This window comes from Molothrus aeneus, chromosome Z, assembly GCF_037042795.1.
Source record: "Molothrus aeneus isolate 106 chromosome Z, BPBGC_Maene_1.0, whole genome shotgun sequence".
NCBI lineage: Eukaryota > Metazoa > Chordata > Aves > Passeriformes > Icteridae > Molothrus > Molothrus aeneus.
In genome coordinates this window covers 23,650,104-23,666,412 of record NC_089680.1, presented here as the reverse complement: position 1 = coordinate 23,666,412, position 16,309 = coordinate 23,650,104, and the positions used below count along the sequence as shown (strand labels likewise).

The 16,309-nt window shown below is 37.4% G+C and overlaps 1 protein-coding gene across 1 annotated transcript in view; it reads right to left on the bottom strand.

Annotated features, from left to right (window-relative positions):
- Positions 1-16,309, bottom strand: part of PSIP1 (PC4 and SRSF1 interacting protein 1) — a 32,442-nt gene that overhangs the window by 4,949 nt on the left and 11,184 nt on the right. Inside the window, exons 6-15 of the mRNA XM_066569312.1 lie at positions 13,940-14,047; positions 13,758-13,820; positions 12,783-12,882; positions 11,040-11,115; positions 9,956-10,181; positions 9,225-9,343; positions 6,893-6,948; positions 5,649-5,719; positions 1,831-1,932; positions 952-1,171 (exon numbers count right to left, since the gene is read on the bottom strand). Coding sequence (XP_066425409.1) covers positions 952-1,171; positions 1,831-1,932; positions 5,649-5,719; positions 6,893-6,948; positions 9,225-9,343; positions 9,956-10,181; positions 11,040-11,115; positions 12,783-12,882; positions 13,758-13,820; positions 13,940-14,047 — 1,141 coding nt within the window. The remainder of the gene's footprint in view (positions 1-951; positions 1,172-1,830; positions 1,933-5,648; positions 5,720-6,892; positions 6,949-9,224; positions 9,344-9,955; positions 10,182-11,039; positions 11,116-12,782; positions 12,883-13,757; positions 13,821-13,939; positions 14,048-16,309) is intronic.

The following is a 16,309-nucleotide window of genomic DNA, read 5'->3' as shown; positions in this document are numbered from 1 at the left end:
AGTTTCAAGTTCTCATTCAGTGGCAGAAGCTTAGGCACTAAAAAACTACTAGAGGAGCAGAACATTGTGTTGGTCTTGGTTGGGGTAGAGTTAATTTTCTTCATGGTGGTGAATATGGGGCTGTGTTCTGGATTTGTGCTGAATGCAAAGTTGATAATACAGAGATTTTTTTTTTACTTCTGAGCAGGGCTTACACACAGCCAAGGCCTTTTTATGTTCCCACATTGGGGAAGAAACTAGGGGTACCTGGGAGGTGACACAGCCGAGACAGATGATCCAAACTGACATTCCAGACCATATGGCATCGCTCAGTATGTGAAGTAGGGGGGAAGGAAGGGGGAATATATTTGAGTCATGATGTTTGTTTTCCTATTATGTGTGAGGGCTCTGCTCTGCTGGGGAGGGCTGAACACCTGCCTGCCCATGTGAAGCACTGAATTAATTCCTTGATTTGCTTTCATGGGGGCAGCTTTTGCTTTCCCCATTAAACTGCTTATCTCCACCTGCAAGTTTTCTTTTTTTTACAATTCTGATTCTCTCCCTGATCCTACTGGTGGAGGAGTGAGCGAGTGGCTCTGAGGGGCTTGGCTGCTGGCTTGGGTTAAAGTGCAACAATGGTAGTATGCCATTCTACCTCACATGCAATGTTTTGGGGTGGTTTTTTTAAAATTCAGTAACATTATCAAGTTAAATAATTTACAGAAGTAAAATTTGCAAGACCTAATTTTTGCAAAAGCCATTTCTATTAGCCAACTGAGATAAAATGGCCATGGTAAATGTTACATTGAATTTGAAAGTTATTTGTAGCAGTACTGTCCTTGACAACTTCAGATATGAAAAAGTTTTCATAGACTGGTGAAATCCCTGCATCAAGGATATTTTGAAGTTGGCTCAGAAATAATGGAGACTAAGTCTTTTATGTGACAAGAAAGTAAAGCCACAGTGACTTACCTGTTTGGTCTTTTTCCTTTTCAGTTTTTTTATTTGCTCCTTTCTTCCCCTGTTCTTTGGTTTTATTAGCTTCTTCATGCTGCTTTTGCTCAGCAAGTGATTTATTCAATACTTGGGAAAGAACAGAATCTCCTTCCCCAACCAGAAACATGGTCTTGAACTTGTTATATAGCATTGTAGATTTCTCCATGATAACTTGGCTAATTTTAAATTTCCGTATCTGAAATCAAAGTAATAAAACAGGCTCCACTTAGGTCCTTAAATATCTGTGTAATTTCATTACATGCTAGCTTAAATTAATTTAACCTACAATGAGATCATAGACTTTTGCACTTGAAGTGTCACAGAATGGCCAGGTTGAGAGGGACCTCAAAAGATCTTCTGGTCCTACCCTTCACAGGAAAGGGACCACATTATTAAGGACCCTTGATCCCATCACAATTTGAAAACCTCTAGAGATGGAACTCCACCACATCCCTGAGGAGGCTGTTACAGTAAAACAATTGTTCTTACTGTAAAAAAAAAAAATAATAGTTTTTAGCATCAAAATAAAACCTTTCCCAGTGCAACTTGTACCCATTGCTTTTCATCTGGTGAAGACAAAAGCCTCGGCCCTCTCTTTTCAGCAGCCTTTTAAACTGCTGGAATAATGTGATTACTTTTCTAGGAAGGAAGGAACTAAACCCTTTAATCTTTGGTTAAAGGGCAGGTTCTCCAGCCCTTTGATCTTGATGGCCCTCTTCTGGGCCCTTTCCAGTCTGTCTACATCATTCTTGATCTGTAGGGATCCAGACTGGACAGAGTGCTCCAATAGTAAGTAAATCTGATATCAATTTAAGAAAACATATACTCTACATTAACTAACACTGAAAATCTCACCTTCTTGAGAGTTAAGATCATCTCTGTATGTTTCTGAGCTTGTTGCATTGTGACTTGAAGGGATGCAAGCTCATCAAGAGCCTCAATACACCTGTTCACATCCTGTATATAAACAAAAAATTAGTCTGAAGACTTACATATTAGTAATCTTTAATTAGCATACTAATCTAACTTCTGTACTCAATGACATCCTCCCATAATTAATTCTTCCTGAATTTGACTATGTACTTGATTTTAGAAGAATTTATATAGTCAAACTTGCCAACAAAAATTTAACACCAGTTTCTCTTAGCTACTCCCATAAAAGGCAGATTATATTTAATTAAGTTGTAACATTTAGCAAGAATTTTAAGCTTTCACATACATAAAAAGCAAGCTTTATGCTGCTTTCATGATTCAATGCTCAAAGCTGTTCACCATAGTCAGGCTTTACCATGCACAATTTTTCACAAGTGATTAACCACTGAGAAGGCAAGAAAGCACTGTAGTTGATACAAAGAACTGTTCTTATTCACTCCCTGCCACCCAATATGCTTTGCCCTCTTTTTAAGTTCTCATAGATACACCACTATCCAGTCTGAGGGGCTCAGCCATGCCCTGCAGTGGTTCCTCCACTGGAGCAGGCTGGAATTGATTAAGTCTAGCACAAGGCAGTCCCCCACCACCACAGTACCAGAACCTTGCTTCCAACACCCAGAAGAACTCTGTGTTTCCCTAGCTGGAACAGCTTGCTGCTCCTCATGCCATACTTCTTCACTCATGCTTATTTTCTTATCTCTGTTATTTTCTCCAGACTGAACACTCCCAGCTCTCTTGGCCTCCTCTTTTTCAACACATGTGCCAAGCCACTAATACATCTTTGTGGCCCTTTACTGGGCACCCTACAGTAGGTCCAGGTCTCTGTTTTTCTAGGGAGCTTAAAATACAGTCCAGTGTCTCATCAGTGCCAAGTAGAGCACAACCACCACACTCCTTCCACGTTCTGCCAACTCTCTCTAATGCAGCCCAGAAAAGCTGTTGGCCACTTTAGCTGCAGAAGTGGCTCATGCTAAGCTTGGTGTCCACCAATACCCCCAGGTCATTTTCTGACAAACTGCTTTTCAGCCTATCAGTGTCCAGCCCATGCTGGAGGCACAGGGTTATCACTCTACAGGTGCACTACTGGAATTGAAGTTGATAAGTTCCTGTTGGCCCATTTCTCCAGCCTGTTCAAGTCTCTCTGGATGGTAACACTCCCATCAAACCTTTGATTTCAGTTTTGTATCATTTGCAAACTTGCTAGAGGTGTGGTTTGTATCATCATCCCAGTCTTTAATGACATGTTTTAATAGTACTGACTACTAGTGACTGGCCGGTAGCTGGACTCTGCCACCAATTAGTTTTTTTGTGCCCTGCTGTTCAGCCAGTTTTCAGTCCAACTTTTCATCTGCCTTTTTAGTTCAGACCTCTTAAGTTTATCTTTGAAGCTGTCCTGAGAGACAGTGTCAAAAGCCTTTTTAATCTTAACAGAAACAATATCCATTCTTTCATCCATCAAGCCGGTCATCTCACAAAAGGACATAATTTTAGTCAAGCATAATTTAATCTCCATTATGCTGACAAGTCTCAGAGCTCTTACTGTACTTTACATCACTGGAAACAATTTCTAGGAGGATTTGTCCCATCACATTTCAAGGGACTGGTGTGAGAATTAATGGCCTGTAGTAACCTAGATCCTCCTTCTGCAAGATGAGTGAGACATTTGCTGTCTTCCTGTCCTCAGGAACCAGCCCCTTATCACCATGACTTGTCAAAACCAAAATTGAGTGGATGGACAATGACATCACCGGCTCCTCTGGCACTCTTATGCTTATTCTGTATTGGGTCTCTGTCTAAATGTTCTCTTATTTGATCTTTGTCCTCTGAGCATCAAGGTTTTCTTGTTTTAATCTTCCCATGGTCTCAGGGACCTGGGATTCCTGAACAGAATTGTACAAGTAAACTGAAGTCAAGAAGACACTGGTTACCTTAGCCTTTTCACTACTTGTTACCTCCTACTTCATTCACTAGGGCTCCTATCTCCGTATCCCATTCAGCAGCAGGCCCACATTTTCCTAGACTTTAAGATGAATCAACCTTGAGAAGGAGGTAATCCCTAAAAGTGAGCCAGGTCTTCTTGTCCTGTCTTCCTTGTAGCATGGTCTCTCAAGAGATTCTTCCAAGCAGATCCCTGTAGAGGTCAAAATCTGCTCTCCTGATGAAAAGGATCACAGTCCAGGGCTGTGATCCTTTTCATCCTGCTCCCTTCTCCCTGCACTTCTCTACCACAGTCACTGCAGCCAAGGTTGCCCCCACCTTCATATGCCTGACCAGATCTTTGCTTTCTGGAGGATCAGGTCTTGCCTTATCAACTCCTTCATCACCTGTGTTAGGCAATTATCAAACTCCAGAAGCTTCCTGCATCACTGTGTTATCTCAATGTCCTTTCAGCAAATACTAGGATGTTTTAAGCTTCCAGTTAGAATCAAAGGGGTCTCCCCACTGTCTTAAGAAGACTAAATTCTCTACTTCTCCTTGAACAGGTGATCTGCAGAAGATATTCTCAGGATGTCACTCATTTTGGTTTGCCCATTAATCCTGACCCATAAGCTCCCAGTTGGCTTATCAGCTGTCCCAGTGCAAAGTTCCACACATTTCAGCTGGTCTCTCACATAAAGTTATCCTTCGTCTTGTATTCCCAGCTTCCCATCTTTCCTAAAGAGCCTGTAAACATATAAGGCAAGACTCACCTCACTTATATCCAAATCTCTGATACCAATGAAACCACAGCCCTGCAACTGCAGAGAGATGTCCAGTTTACCACACCTGCTCCTCACACTATATGTATGAGTGTACAGACATCCCTAAGAGAAACACAGTTGTGCTGACATTCCAGAAAGGTTATGAGAGTTTTCCTCATTATACTAGGCTGCCAGCAATTCCTCATTCAATGTGCTGATGCTTGTGGTCATGCCACTTCAGTCCTGTTCTGCAAAGAAATTCTGTTGATTACAAAGTCAGTTTACATCATGCTGTTGACATCTGTTTACATCTGATTGCCATGCTGCTCCACCATTTCCTCCTCTGCTACCATTTCTAGTTTGATGCTCTTTAACTAGGCTGGCCAGCCCATTGGCAGCACTATTTTTGGGTAGATCCTGCCACCTCCTAGCACACCTACCTACTCCTTTTTCCTCAATAAAGGGATCACTACCTGGGTCCCCATGCCTTTACTATTACCCTCAAAGTCACACAGTCATGCTTGATACTTTCCAAGTGTCCCCTGACTGAATCACTGGTGCCCAACCTGAAAATCTGCAGCAGCAAATAGTCATAAGGCCAGAAAGCCTCAAACATCTGCCAGTAACATACCAAACCCAAACCCCTGACAAGCAGCAGATTTCCCTTGACAGTGAGTGGAGTCAGTGGACTGAGCCCTAATCACTTGCATCCTGCTACTGCATCCAATGTCCTGGTGTTTCCACATGGCTCAGCAAGCTGACCTGGCACCAGATGTTCTATTTGACGTAATTCTATCTGAATGCTTCTGGTAAATAATTTATTATGCAGCATTTTCAAACAAAACAGATTTCATTTGCTGACACTTATCTTTCACTGCCCACAGTAACCACATTTAAGCACTAGTTATCTTTCATATGGAAAAAATGCCTTTCATTTTCAGAGTATTAATTAAAAACAAGAACACATGCCAAGTATTTCCTGGAATTGAATTTGAAACATGAAACATGAATTTGAAACTGGAATTTGAAACATGAATCAGTTTAAAAAAATATACTTACAAGATTATCAATTTTCAGGGAATTCTTTATTTCTGCATGTATCCTTTGAAGCCTAGAATCCACTGAAGTTTCTGAAGATTAAAAATAATACTCATGAACATTTGTTAATCACACCGGGTTTGCTTTTGCAGAAATAATTCCACAAGAATGAACCTCATACAGCATGCAGAAGACAACAGGCAGACATCCTACATGCAGGTGCACATATAAATACAATCAGAAAAAAAGTACACAGCTTTTTAAAACTGAACATGATTGGCAACCCACGCAATTTTTTCCTTAGGAGTTACAACTGAAAAGAATTTTCTATTCCAAAACACAGCTGTCACCCTCTAATTGTAGGCCAGCTTAACAAGAGGTTTTAATAAATTTTAAGAGTTATAAAGCTGGAAGACTCTCCATGACAGGACACCTGGATATTGATGGTTTGTTTTCAGTAAACTGGTCACAATTCAAGTTACAATCCAAATCCATCAAAATAAAATGTTCCCAGTACACACGCTTCAGAAGTGTGAAAGATGAATGGACATGGCATTCCTTAATTCACATGCTGAATGTCTGCTTGGATTTGGTATAAATTCTGAACAATAGTGCAAGCAAACAGTTTTCTTTAAGTCAAACCCATCTTGAAGAGGTTTGGATTGCTTTTATTTGCCCTCTTGCTGCAACACTGGGTTGAGTGGAGTCCATGCCACTGGATCTGTACTATACTACAAATTACAGATTACAGACAGTGGTTTGGATTGGCCTCAAAGATAGGAGTACTGAAAAAGGAATTCCTTATCCCTATGAAGGACAGTCAGCAGGCAAGACCACAGTAATCTGAATCTAAGCCACCTACTTAGTGAGAGGTAGTATCTAAATAGTTTTGAGAGGTCCCTCAGAGTATTGTGTTATGAGAAGATACAAAGGAAAAAATGATGGGAATGACTGAAGTGATTTATATCAAAGAATAAAAGCTTTTTTCTCATGTTCACAAACAGAAGAGACTGGGGTTTAAAAGATCAAATGACAGTGAAGTCAGAAAAGCAAAGACCTGTTCTACTACACTGCACTGCAGAAAGAACACTGAAGAATAAAAATGGCATTGTTTCACAGACGGGAAAGAAGAATCATGGATCAAACACCTCAGACTGAAACCACACATGCTACCCTCAGCAGTACATTATCTTATGAAAGAATGGAAGAAATTCCATTCAAAATATAAAATGATCAAAAATACTGGTTAGATTCTTTCAACTAACCTCTCTTCTTCTCAATCTTCTTAACTTCTGCTTTCTTGCCTTCTTCTTTATTCTGCCTATCAAAAATGTTGAAATGTTTTTTACAATGTTGTAAAGCCTGCTTTTTTCCCCCCAGTTTTTGGATGAGATGCAATATTGAGATATTATCTTTACTAAAACATTAGCATGCAAAAAACACAAAGAACCAAACCCTGGTTTTGAAGGACGAAAAACTTAGCTGATTAATTTTTGTTAAGATACTGCTGGTAAGTCTTTCGTACTCATTTTTCTAGAAGCTGCAAATTAAAGGATTTTAAAAAACAAGTAATCTCCAAACTGTATTTTGGTTTTTGTTGCATAGTAACATAACATATTAACTGGTGAAATGGCATTATATATAACTAACTTATGGAGAAAGAAAATATTTTAATTACCATGACAAAAGGAGTAGAATTATTTACCATTACCACAGGGAATTTATGGAGAGATCAATTAACCATAATCAGTTCCTATATGACTATTTTCTCAAATAATGAATTGTAATAGTATACATATCTTACAGTTGGTCATAAATGTATCAGTAATAATTTTAAAGTTCTTGATGGAAGTAGTAAAGCAGAAAAAAAATTACAAGTGCAGTGAAACGTTCTTGATCTTCCCCCAGTTGTATCACTGAAAATAAAGCTGAGACTCAAGAAAAACAACAAAAAAGTTCAGTTTCAGTTATAGGATGAAGACAGGCAGAAATCTTTGAAACAAGCTTTTGAGCTCTTTATGCAGAGAGGATCATGAACTTCTGTTTAACAATCCCTCAGTTTTGACTGAGGGATTTAAAAGCCTACTTTTAGAATTTTCATATTTCAGCATATCATAACTAAATGTCTGGTGACTAGTTTTCTTCTTGTCACACTAATATGCATACATAAAACACGTAGGCCTGCATGTCTTCCATGTTTCTTTCATAAAGAACACAAAACTTGTCTGCTTCAACTAGCAGCACAATCTCAACAGTACAGATAAACTTTGCATATGTACAGAATGATTTACAAAGCACCTTAACTAAATAAATATTAATGAAGTAGCTACCAGAAAATAGAAACTACAATGATGAGCAAAATAATCAAAACATGTATCAGCCTATACCAGTTTTACTTTTTATCAATATTGAGCTTTGTGGTATTAGTCATCAACTGTAATAAATTCATTATTCATTCACTACTTCTCCTTTATCTCATTGAAACAAAACTCTATATAACTCATAAAATATGACAGCTATTTAAAAGCAGAAATTTGATTGTTATTACTAAATCAATATATGACAGTTTGATTCCCAAAATGAAATCAGCATGTGTTAAATAGTGATATAGTAAAAGGCACTAAGGCAATTTATTATCTCCGAAACTAGAAATGCTTAGGTTTGCCACAAGTACGTATTTATGTTAGGTCTCCAGAGGACTGACAGGAAGAAGAGGAAAAAGGGCTGGAGCATGAGAAAAGAAATACCCAAACAAACTACACTTTTATTAGTGAATGTGAAAAGGATAGGGTTTTTTTGTTACAGGTAAAGGGGACCTTTATTTTCTTCCTTTCCTCCAAATTTTTACCTTGTTCCTTGCCTTTCTTCTGCCCTCCCACCAATGGTGGGGATGACAACATCAAGCTCTTGTGGTGCAGCTTCTTCACCCATTTGCAGAATAGTGAATGGGTCTAATTTCTTCCTATTGTCCTACTGTCCAAGTTCCTGATGGGATCTTCTCTCTATTCTCAAGTTTGATTTGAGTAATCTTCTAAATGCAGTTTGTTCTTGGTATCAGTCAACTGGCTTTGCAATACTACAGTAATTACCTTTTCCTTGTTCTGCTTGACAGCATGTGCTCCAACTGTCAGACAGAGAAGGAAATGCTTTCCTGATAACCTATGCATTCCATACCTCATCAAAAATCTATAACCATGGATTAACAGGACCTACCAGGTCCTACCAATTTTTTCTAAAGTTTTAAAGAAAAATATATGGCTATCCTGAACAGTTTTTCACATGAACCCCTTTCACATAGATATTCTTAAGTCAGTTCTAAAGAGAACACACCTGTCCTCTGCTAGAAATTCTACATCACTGAAAGACTGACATCACTTAATTTCTATGTTCCATTCTTCCCATAAAGGCACATTTTAGTTCAAGGAGCTTTTCACCTTCCCCTCAAAAAGAAGTTAAGATAGAAAATCAAAAAGGGCAGGGGGTGATAACAGTAGAATATAGAGCAAAACAGGTTGGAAGTTTTTCAGAAGTTTCACCTCCTCTTAGGTTCAAAATATTCCTACAACTTGCAGGCATCACATGTTAAAATAGACTCACGATTCAGATTCTGTCTGTTCCTCTTGCTTACGCTTTCTTTCTGTTACTTCTCTCTCATGTTGGCTTCTTACAGTGTTTCTTCTGTGAGCTGCTGGAAAGCTTCTTCCCCCTTTTTTCTTCTGTTTTTTTACGATTGGAAAGAAATGTAACATTATTATTGTTTCTGTAAGCAGATGAAACTAAGTATCTTTGAAATAACTCTGCTCCATGGAGCAGCCTGACAAACACTGGCTTTCCCTGAAGCTAAATACAATTTCATTAGTCCTTTCTGCTTTTTTTCTTTTCAAAACTAAGCCCTCAAAACCAGAGGGCAATGCTAAGGGCAATACTAAGCACCAGAAAAATAAAGACATTACAAATTGTTGGCTAGAAACAGTTTTGTACCTTTTAAAAATGTGATTTCAAGCCACGTGTTCTCCAGATGCACCCAAGGAAAACAACATCTGTCTTCCAGGGAACATAAAATCAAAAAAAACCCCATAAGCCTCTTGACATTTAAATCTTTTGTTAAAAATACATCTTAGAAAAGATGCTTTTCTTAGAAAATACTCAAAGAATTCCTGAAAGAATTATTTGAGAAAAATATACTTCTGAAAATTTTATTCTATATATCTGTACACGCGCTGTGCCAGATTCCTACTGTCATTAAGATTTAGCATTAACTTGGAGAAAGATCTCCAAGTGATACTACTTTCCTCTAAAATAAATTCATCAGGAAAGCAAAATTATACCTTGTCCCCTTCTTGTTCTTCTCCTTCATCTTCAGAATCAGAAGCTGATGCAGAACCCACTTTTGCAACATTTTTCCTTTTTGGTTCAGCTTCTTTCTTTCCTTCTTTTTTATCAAATTCCTTCTTTGATTTCTCCTCTTCCTTCTGACTTTCCTCATCTTTTTTTCCTTGCTTTTTAGGTTTTTCTTCTGTTCCTTTTTTCTTTGTCTTCTCCTCTTCATTAACACTGAAACAAAAATAGTATTTAGGCATCACATCTATTATCTATAGTGACTTCAAAGAACAACATTCTAACTCAGGAAGTTGGGTCTTTTTAACCACAGAATAGTAAAATTATGAAATTAATTCACTATACAACTCTTCAAAAATACTCTCTCGAAAAATTAAAACCCACTACCTGTGGGGGGGAAAGAGCCCCCAGCAAGTAAATATCAGTATGGAGGGCCTAATGAAGGTAAAATGAACAGAAGTGCAAAGATGCTCACCCAAGAAGCTAATTCTCCATGGACTCCCCACACACAGATGGGTCTGTAGGACCCAAAGTGCATACACTGTAAACTAGGTTTATAAAGTATACTTATTTAAGTTGTTCCTATTCCAAAACCATGTATCTGCCAATTTATAGGAAACTAAATGTATATTCAACTTTTCCTTGAGTTACTAGAAGCACTAGACCTGAAATAAGAACTGTAGATAGCAAAACCAAAATTCTGATAACTAAGAGTGTTGCAATTTCATCAGAAGAGATTTCTGAAACAAAAATGTACAAAAAGAAAAACACTATTTTATTTTTGTATGATGTTGTATTTTTTTTTAATAAACACCTTTCCTCTTCATTCAGTATACAATCATATAAGGAATTTTGTACAGATTGGACAAGTTAGGAAGATTAAGATCTTCTCTCTTGTGTTTCAGAAATGTCCTTTCTTGAATGACTCTGTATCATAAAAATGTCTACACAAATAGTAACTTATACTGAACACTAACAGGGCAAAACCCTGTTAAGGAGTAATAATTTACAAGTCTTAACATAAGGAGCAGCACAGTTGACAATGAAGAAGCTTTATATTAAGAAAAAACTTACAAGTCACCCTCCGAAAGAGATGATGGCTTCACCAGCTTGGGTCTCCCTCTTGGTTTTGGAACTTTTACTTCAGAAGCTAGGAGTTATACAGAAATAACAGCTTAGTCCATAGCCACCATCTGCTCCTGGTCTATATCTCAAAATACTCAACAGACATAAGCCATGCTTAAATCAAAATATACACCCTTTGTTACTGTACAGAATTCAAATTAATTAAGTACCAAACTTAATCAAGATCTCTCTGTAAGTTAAAGTGTTGGCAGTTTTTTTAGCTGACCGGTGAATTAAAAAAAACTTTGATGGTTTCTAGCCACAGGCTCTGGCTACTAATTCTTGTGCTTTTTGCAATCTATGCAGTTGCAAACGTGAAACATTTGTTTCACATGTTGCATAACTACGATGGATACTAAATTAGCTAATGAGAAACCTGACATTAGAGAATGAAAAGCAGTCACTTATGTCTACAATTACAGTTTGTTGTCCACTACTTTTACCCATATCTTGGGTTTCCATCACTTTTCAGGCTAACAAATCACTGTCAAGAAGTTCTACCACCACACTACAGTGCAGATCAAATCTCTACACTTCCTCAGATTCACCATATTGATAGGAGTAAGCCTTCCTTCTTGGCACTTATGTACCTCAAATGCTTGTCCAATACCACAGTGATTATGTTGTTACCAGGAAACCTAATATTCAGTGTTTAAACTCTTGTTGGTCTTAGCACAGAGTACTTTTAAGCATCCTATCAACAACAGAGAAGGCTGCATAGTATATTTTCCAAAAAGGTTTTTCATATAGGAGGCAAAAGCATATCTTACAGATGCTTTCCTGCTTTTACTGACAGTAGTTAAATCAAAACCAGCAAAAAGTTGTAAAGAAAAAACAAATATTAAAAATGCATATTTAGTGCATGTAATGAAATGGCAGAGGGGGATGAATTTATACCTAATTTCCTCACAGCTTCCATGGCAAAAGTACTTAAAGTCTATTTAATTGTGGTTCTATTGTTTTTATATTGTCAGCAGATAGAGAAGACTATAAATTATTTGTTTCCCTGACTAGGTGCTCATACAATGTACTTAACTGCTGCAAGAACTGTCTTCCAAAGCAGTAATTAGTAATCAAGAATATCTGCAAGCTTACCATTAAATTGACAATAGATCATTGCTAATTTGAAAGAAACAAATTATTCTAACAAAATATTCCCAAAAATCAGTTATATTTTCTTTTTATTTGCCTATAAATCAACACATACTTAAACACCTTTTTGAACAAGTCTCTTCAGCTCTTATTTAATTTTTCTTGTCCTCTGAACTTCACCTACAGGCTCCTTGTCCCCCCAGTTCTCATCTTTATGTTTTATGGATCTTCTAACTCTATTGTAGTATTTTATAGACCTTTAATGAATACAAACCCTTATGCAGCAAACCTGCCAGAGAGCAACTATCATATATCTACACTTAAATAGTATTCTGCAAAGAAGACTGACCTATTCTAAAAGGTAGTACTTATAAACCAGTCTTTAATTTAGAGGATTAAATATTAACACTATCAATTTAAATCCATTCATGTCCTGAACTCATCAATATGAGATGTTTTCTCACTACAATCTATTAGTAAAATCTGCCTTAAGCATTCAAAAATACTCTGCAGTTCTTCAGAGGAAGGGGGTAACTCCCTGACTAGTTCTACTAAAATACCTCTGTGGTGAAAAAAATTCAATGATTCTTCCAAAATTACCTGCTGGTCTTCCTCTTTTGGGGCTTACTTTTGGAGACACTGGCCCAGTAGTTGTTGCTGCCCCTGTTGCCGCTTCCTCAGCTTCAGCTTGTTTTTCAGACTAATTTAAAGAATGAATTTCACCCGTGAAAAAACACATGGCATCAATATCTCAATTCCTTTCTTAAACAAAAATCTTTAAACTTCTGGAAATATGTTATTATGTGATTGCTTGTACACACAAAAAAGTATCTGTACTTAGTGACCGGTTATACTTAGGTATTACTGATTTTGCCCTCTCCAATCCCAAATGGAGAAAATAGTCAAGAGCTTAGTGTGCAGGACAAAGGACAACTAGAGTATAGAAACAGCATGCTACTTTTCTGTAACAAACATACCAAGGTCACAAGTACTTCATACTCATCCCCCATCCCTGCTGTCAGCTGTAACTTTGAAAGGTAAGGTTTCAAACACAAAACTAAGATCTGCCCTACCTAATTCTAGTTTTTAGTTGGGTCAGTGTCCAGAGCTGGCTGGCTGTGTGACCACAAGAACATTAAGGCTAGCGTATGCTGAGCAAGCAGCTGGAACTGCCTTTTTCAAAGTAACTCTGTATTCTCCCAGGTTGTAGACACCACAAAAATCACAATTTGTGAAAAAGGTATTTGTATTTCAGGTGTTAGTTCAATGTGATGAAGATGTTAAAAGAAATTTTTCAGAGCTTCAATGCAGGCTATTTTATTAGCAGTTTAGCAACCATTTATGTATTACCTTTTCTTATTTGTATTAAGTTGTTTGGGAAAGACAGGGACTCTATATTCCACATTAAGTTAAAAAATAATAAATACTTGTAAACCACTCTGGGAAAACTTTCATTCCTGCAAATCTTTCAGACACTTGAAAATTTATGCATAATCTGTCATTAAAGGAAATAGCATCCAGTATTATCACACCAAAAAAATTCCAGTAATGTGAAGTAATTAAACATATTGTTACCTTTCTTTTTCTTCCTCTTCTAGCAACTTTAGGAATAGAAGCATCATTTGTTTTCACCACATCCTGTGAAGATTAAAAATGTGCCTAAGAATCTTAATAAAACTAAAATATAGCAATAGATCTACAGCAATAAACATAATATTAGGATGTTCTCTGTGACACAGAAAAAAGCTCTCACGTACTTCTTTACTGGTTTTGTCAGAAGGTAGATCATCTTCCTTTGAAGTATCCATCTCCTTTTCTTCTGCTTCAGCTTCTGTAGGCAAGTTATTATCCCCTTTAGGGGATAACTGCAAAGCAAGTCAACAGAGGATAAAAAACACATTAGAAAGTATTTTATAGTGAAAAGAGAACATGCTAATTGCCATCAGGCTGCTTTTCCCTAAAGTAGTTTAAATCCATAGGTACACTAATTTCTTAGGTGCCCATTAAAGGTCTAATCGTACTGGACTACTTCCTCTTATGACAAAGAGTCAAGGGAGCTGGGTTTGTTCAGCCTCAAAAAGAGATGCCTGAGAGGGGACCTTATCAATGTGTAGAAGTGGAGAGGGTGCCAAGAGGATGGATCCAGGCTCTGCTTGGCAGTGCCAAGCAACAGCATAAAAGGCAATGGGCACAAACTGTTGCACAGAAGTTCCACCTCAACATGAGGAAGAACAACTTTACTGTGCAATGACCAAGCAAAAGATTGGTCAGAGAGGTTGTAGAGACTTACTCCCTGGAGATATTCAAGAACAATCTGGACACAATTCTGTCCAATGTCCTCTGGGATGACTCTGCTTGAGCAGAAAGGTGAGCTAGACTAGGTTCCTTCCAGCCTGACCCATTCTGTGATTTCTGTGAGAATAACCCTTCAGCCAGTTAAGGATATCTGTTGTAGCTGTGCTTCCTCACAGGTTCTTGTGCACCTGCTCACTGACAGAGCATGGGAAACTGAAAAGTCCTTGGTTTAGGGCAAACACTACTTGGCAAAAGCTGAAACATCAGTATGTTATCAACATTTTTCTACTAAATCCTAAACACAGCACTGCACCAGCTACTAAGAAGAAAACAAACCCTATCCTAGTTGCAACCAGGCCAAATTGTAAACAAACCACAAGTAAATAATTTTATAATTTGTGAGATTGTAATTTGTGCACTTTTTCTTGTTTTGTTGCAGTTTTTTAAACCTTTAAAATTCTACTTTTGGTTTTGGGAAAGCAGTTAGAACTTGAAAAATCAGGCATTTGTAATTACTTGCTTGAAAATAATTAACATTTCCTTGCAGCCTATATATCTGCATGTCTTTTAGATTATCAGTTCTCTCAATTTGAATAATATTGGCTTGTCCCACTGTTGAGAATCTTTTTTAAAATTACATTTTTAAGTAGCTAGCTTTTAAAATTTCAACACTAAAAAAAGCAACTACTACACAGTATTTCTAATTACATGAAGACGTGTAACATCATTGAGTCTTTTTACAAAGTACAATTTTAAGACAGAAGTTCACTAAAACCAAAGGAAGCCATAGTACAAGGGCTGATTAATGGAATGTTATAGCTACATTACCACATATAGTGTATTAAAAAAAAGAAATTTGCTCAAATTTGCTCTGTATTTTGCCTTAAGATGATTAATTAGGCAAATCTATACAAAAGAATCCAGTCAGGATCTTCCACCTTTATGTTTAAATGGCTCGATGACTTCCTGTTTCTCTTACACTGTGCCAGCAGTGAAAAGCCTAGAAGCACTTTTGATGAGAAACATGAAGCTTAAGTCACTGGCATCCCCACTAACACATGTTGCTTGAGGCATAAATTCAGAGTGAAGCAAACTGATTAATCAATCGGCCCAATTAAAAAAGTTTCCCCTCACAGTAGCAAACGCTAAGAACAAATACTTTTACAGGCAGCATGAATACTCAAGAGCAGCACTGGTTTGCGAACATTGTCAGGAAATTATGTGTTTCAAAGCACTGCTAAGGTATAGCAAATAGAACCCAAATCATCCTCACATTCCATACTTGCAAGTACTAAAATAAGGAACTCTAGGCAGTAAGAAGTCAGGAGAAATACTCAATTTTTGAGCCATCAATAATTCTGCAGGCTCCAAATCACCAAAACCATTCTCAACATAATCTATCAGTATACTACAACAAGGCTAATTTTTTTTCCCCCTCCCATCAAAGAATTTTTTTACTCTTGAATAACAAAGCTATGACAGCTACTGGACACTAATCCTATTTGCTAAGTATCTGACACGCTGCAAATTCTGCAGCTGCAATTGTAAATCACTACTGAGGGACAGCCAGCAACACCTACAGAAAAACTACATTAAACCTTGGCAAATAAGCCAAATGGAAACAAAGGTCAAGAATAAAGGCAAGTCTATTCAAAATAGTCTGACATTTAATTTAAGGGCACTGTTCATCATGTTGAGTAGTAATTTCCAGAAATGAGTTACAAATAAATGAGATACCATAAATGTCAATCCCACCTCCATGAAAATTTTTGTCCTTTTAGAATTCTATTCTTAAAACCACGGAGAAGAGTTGACAACACACAGTATCTCTC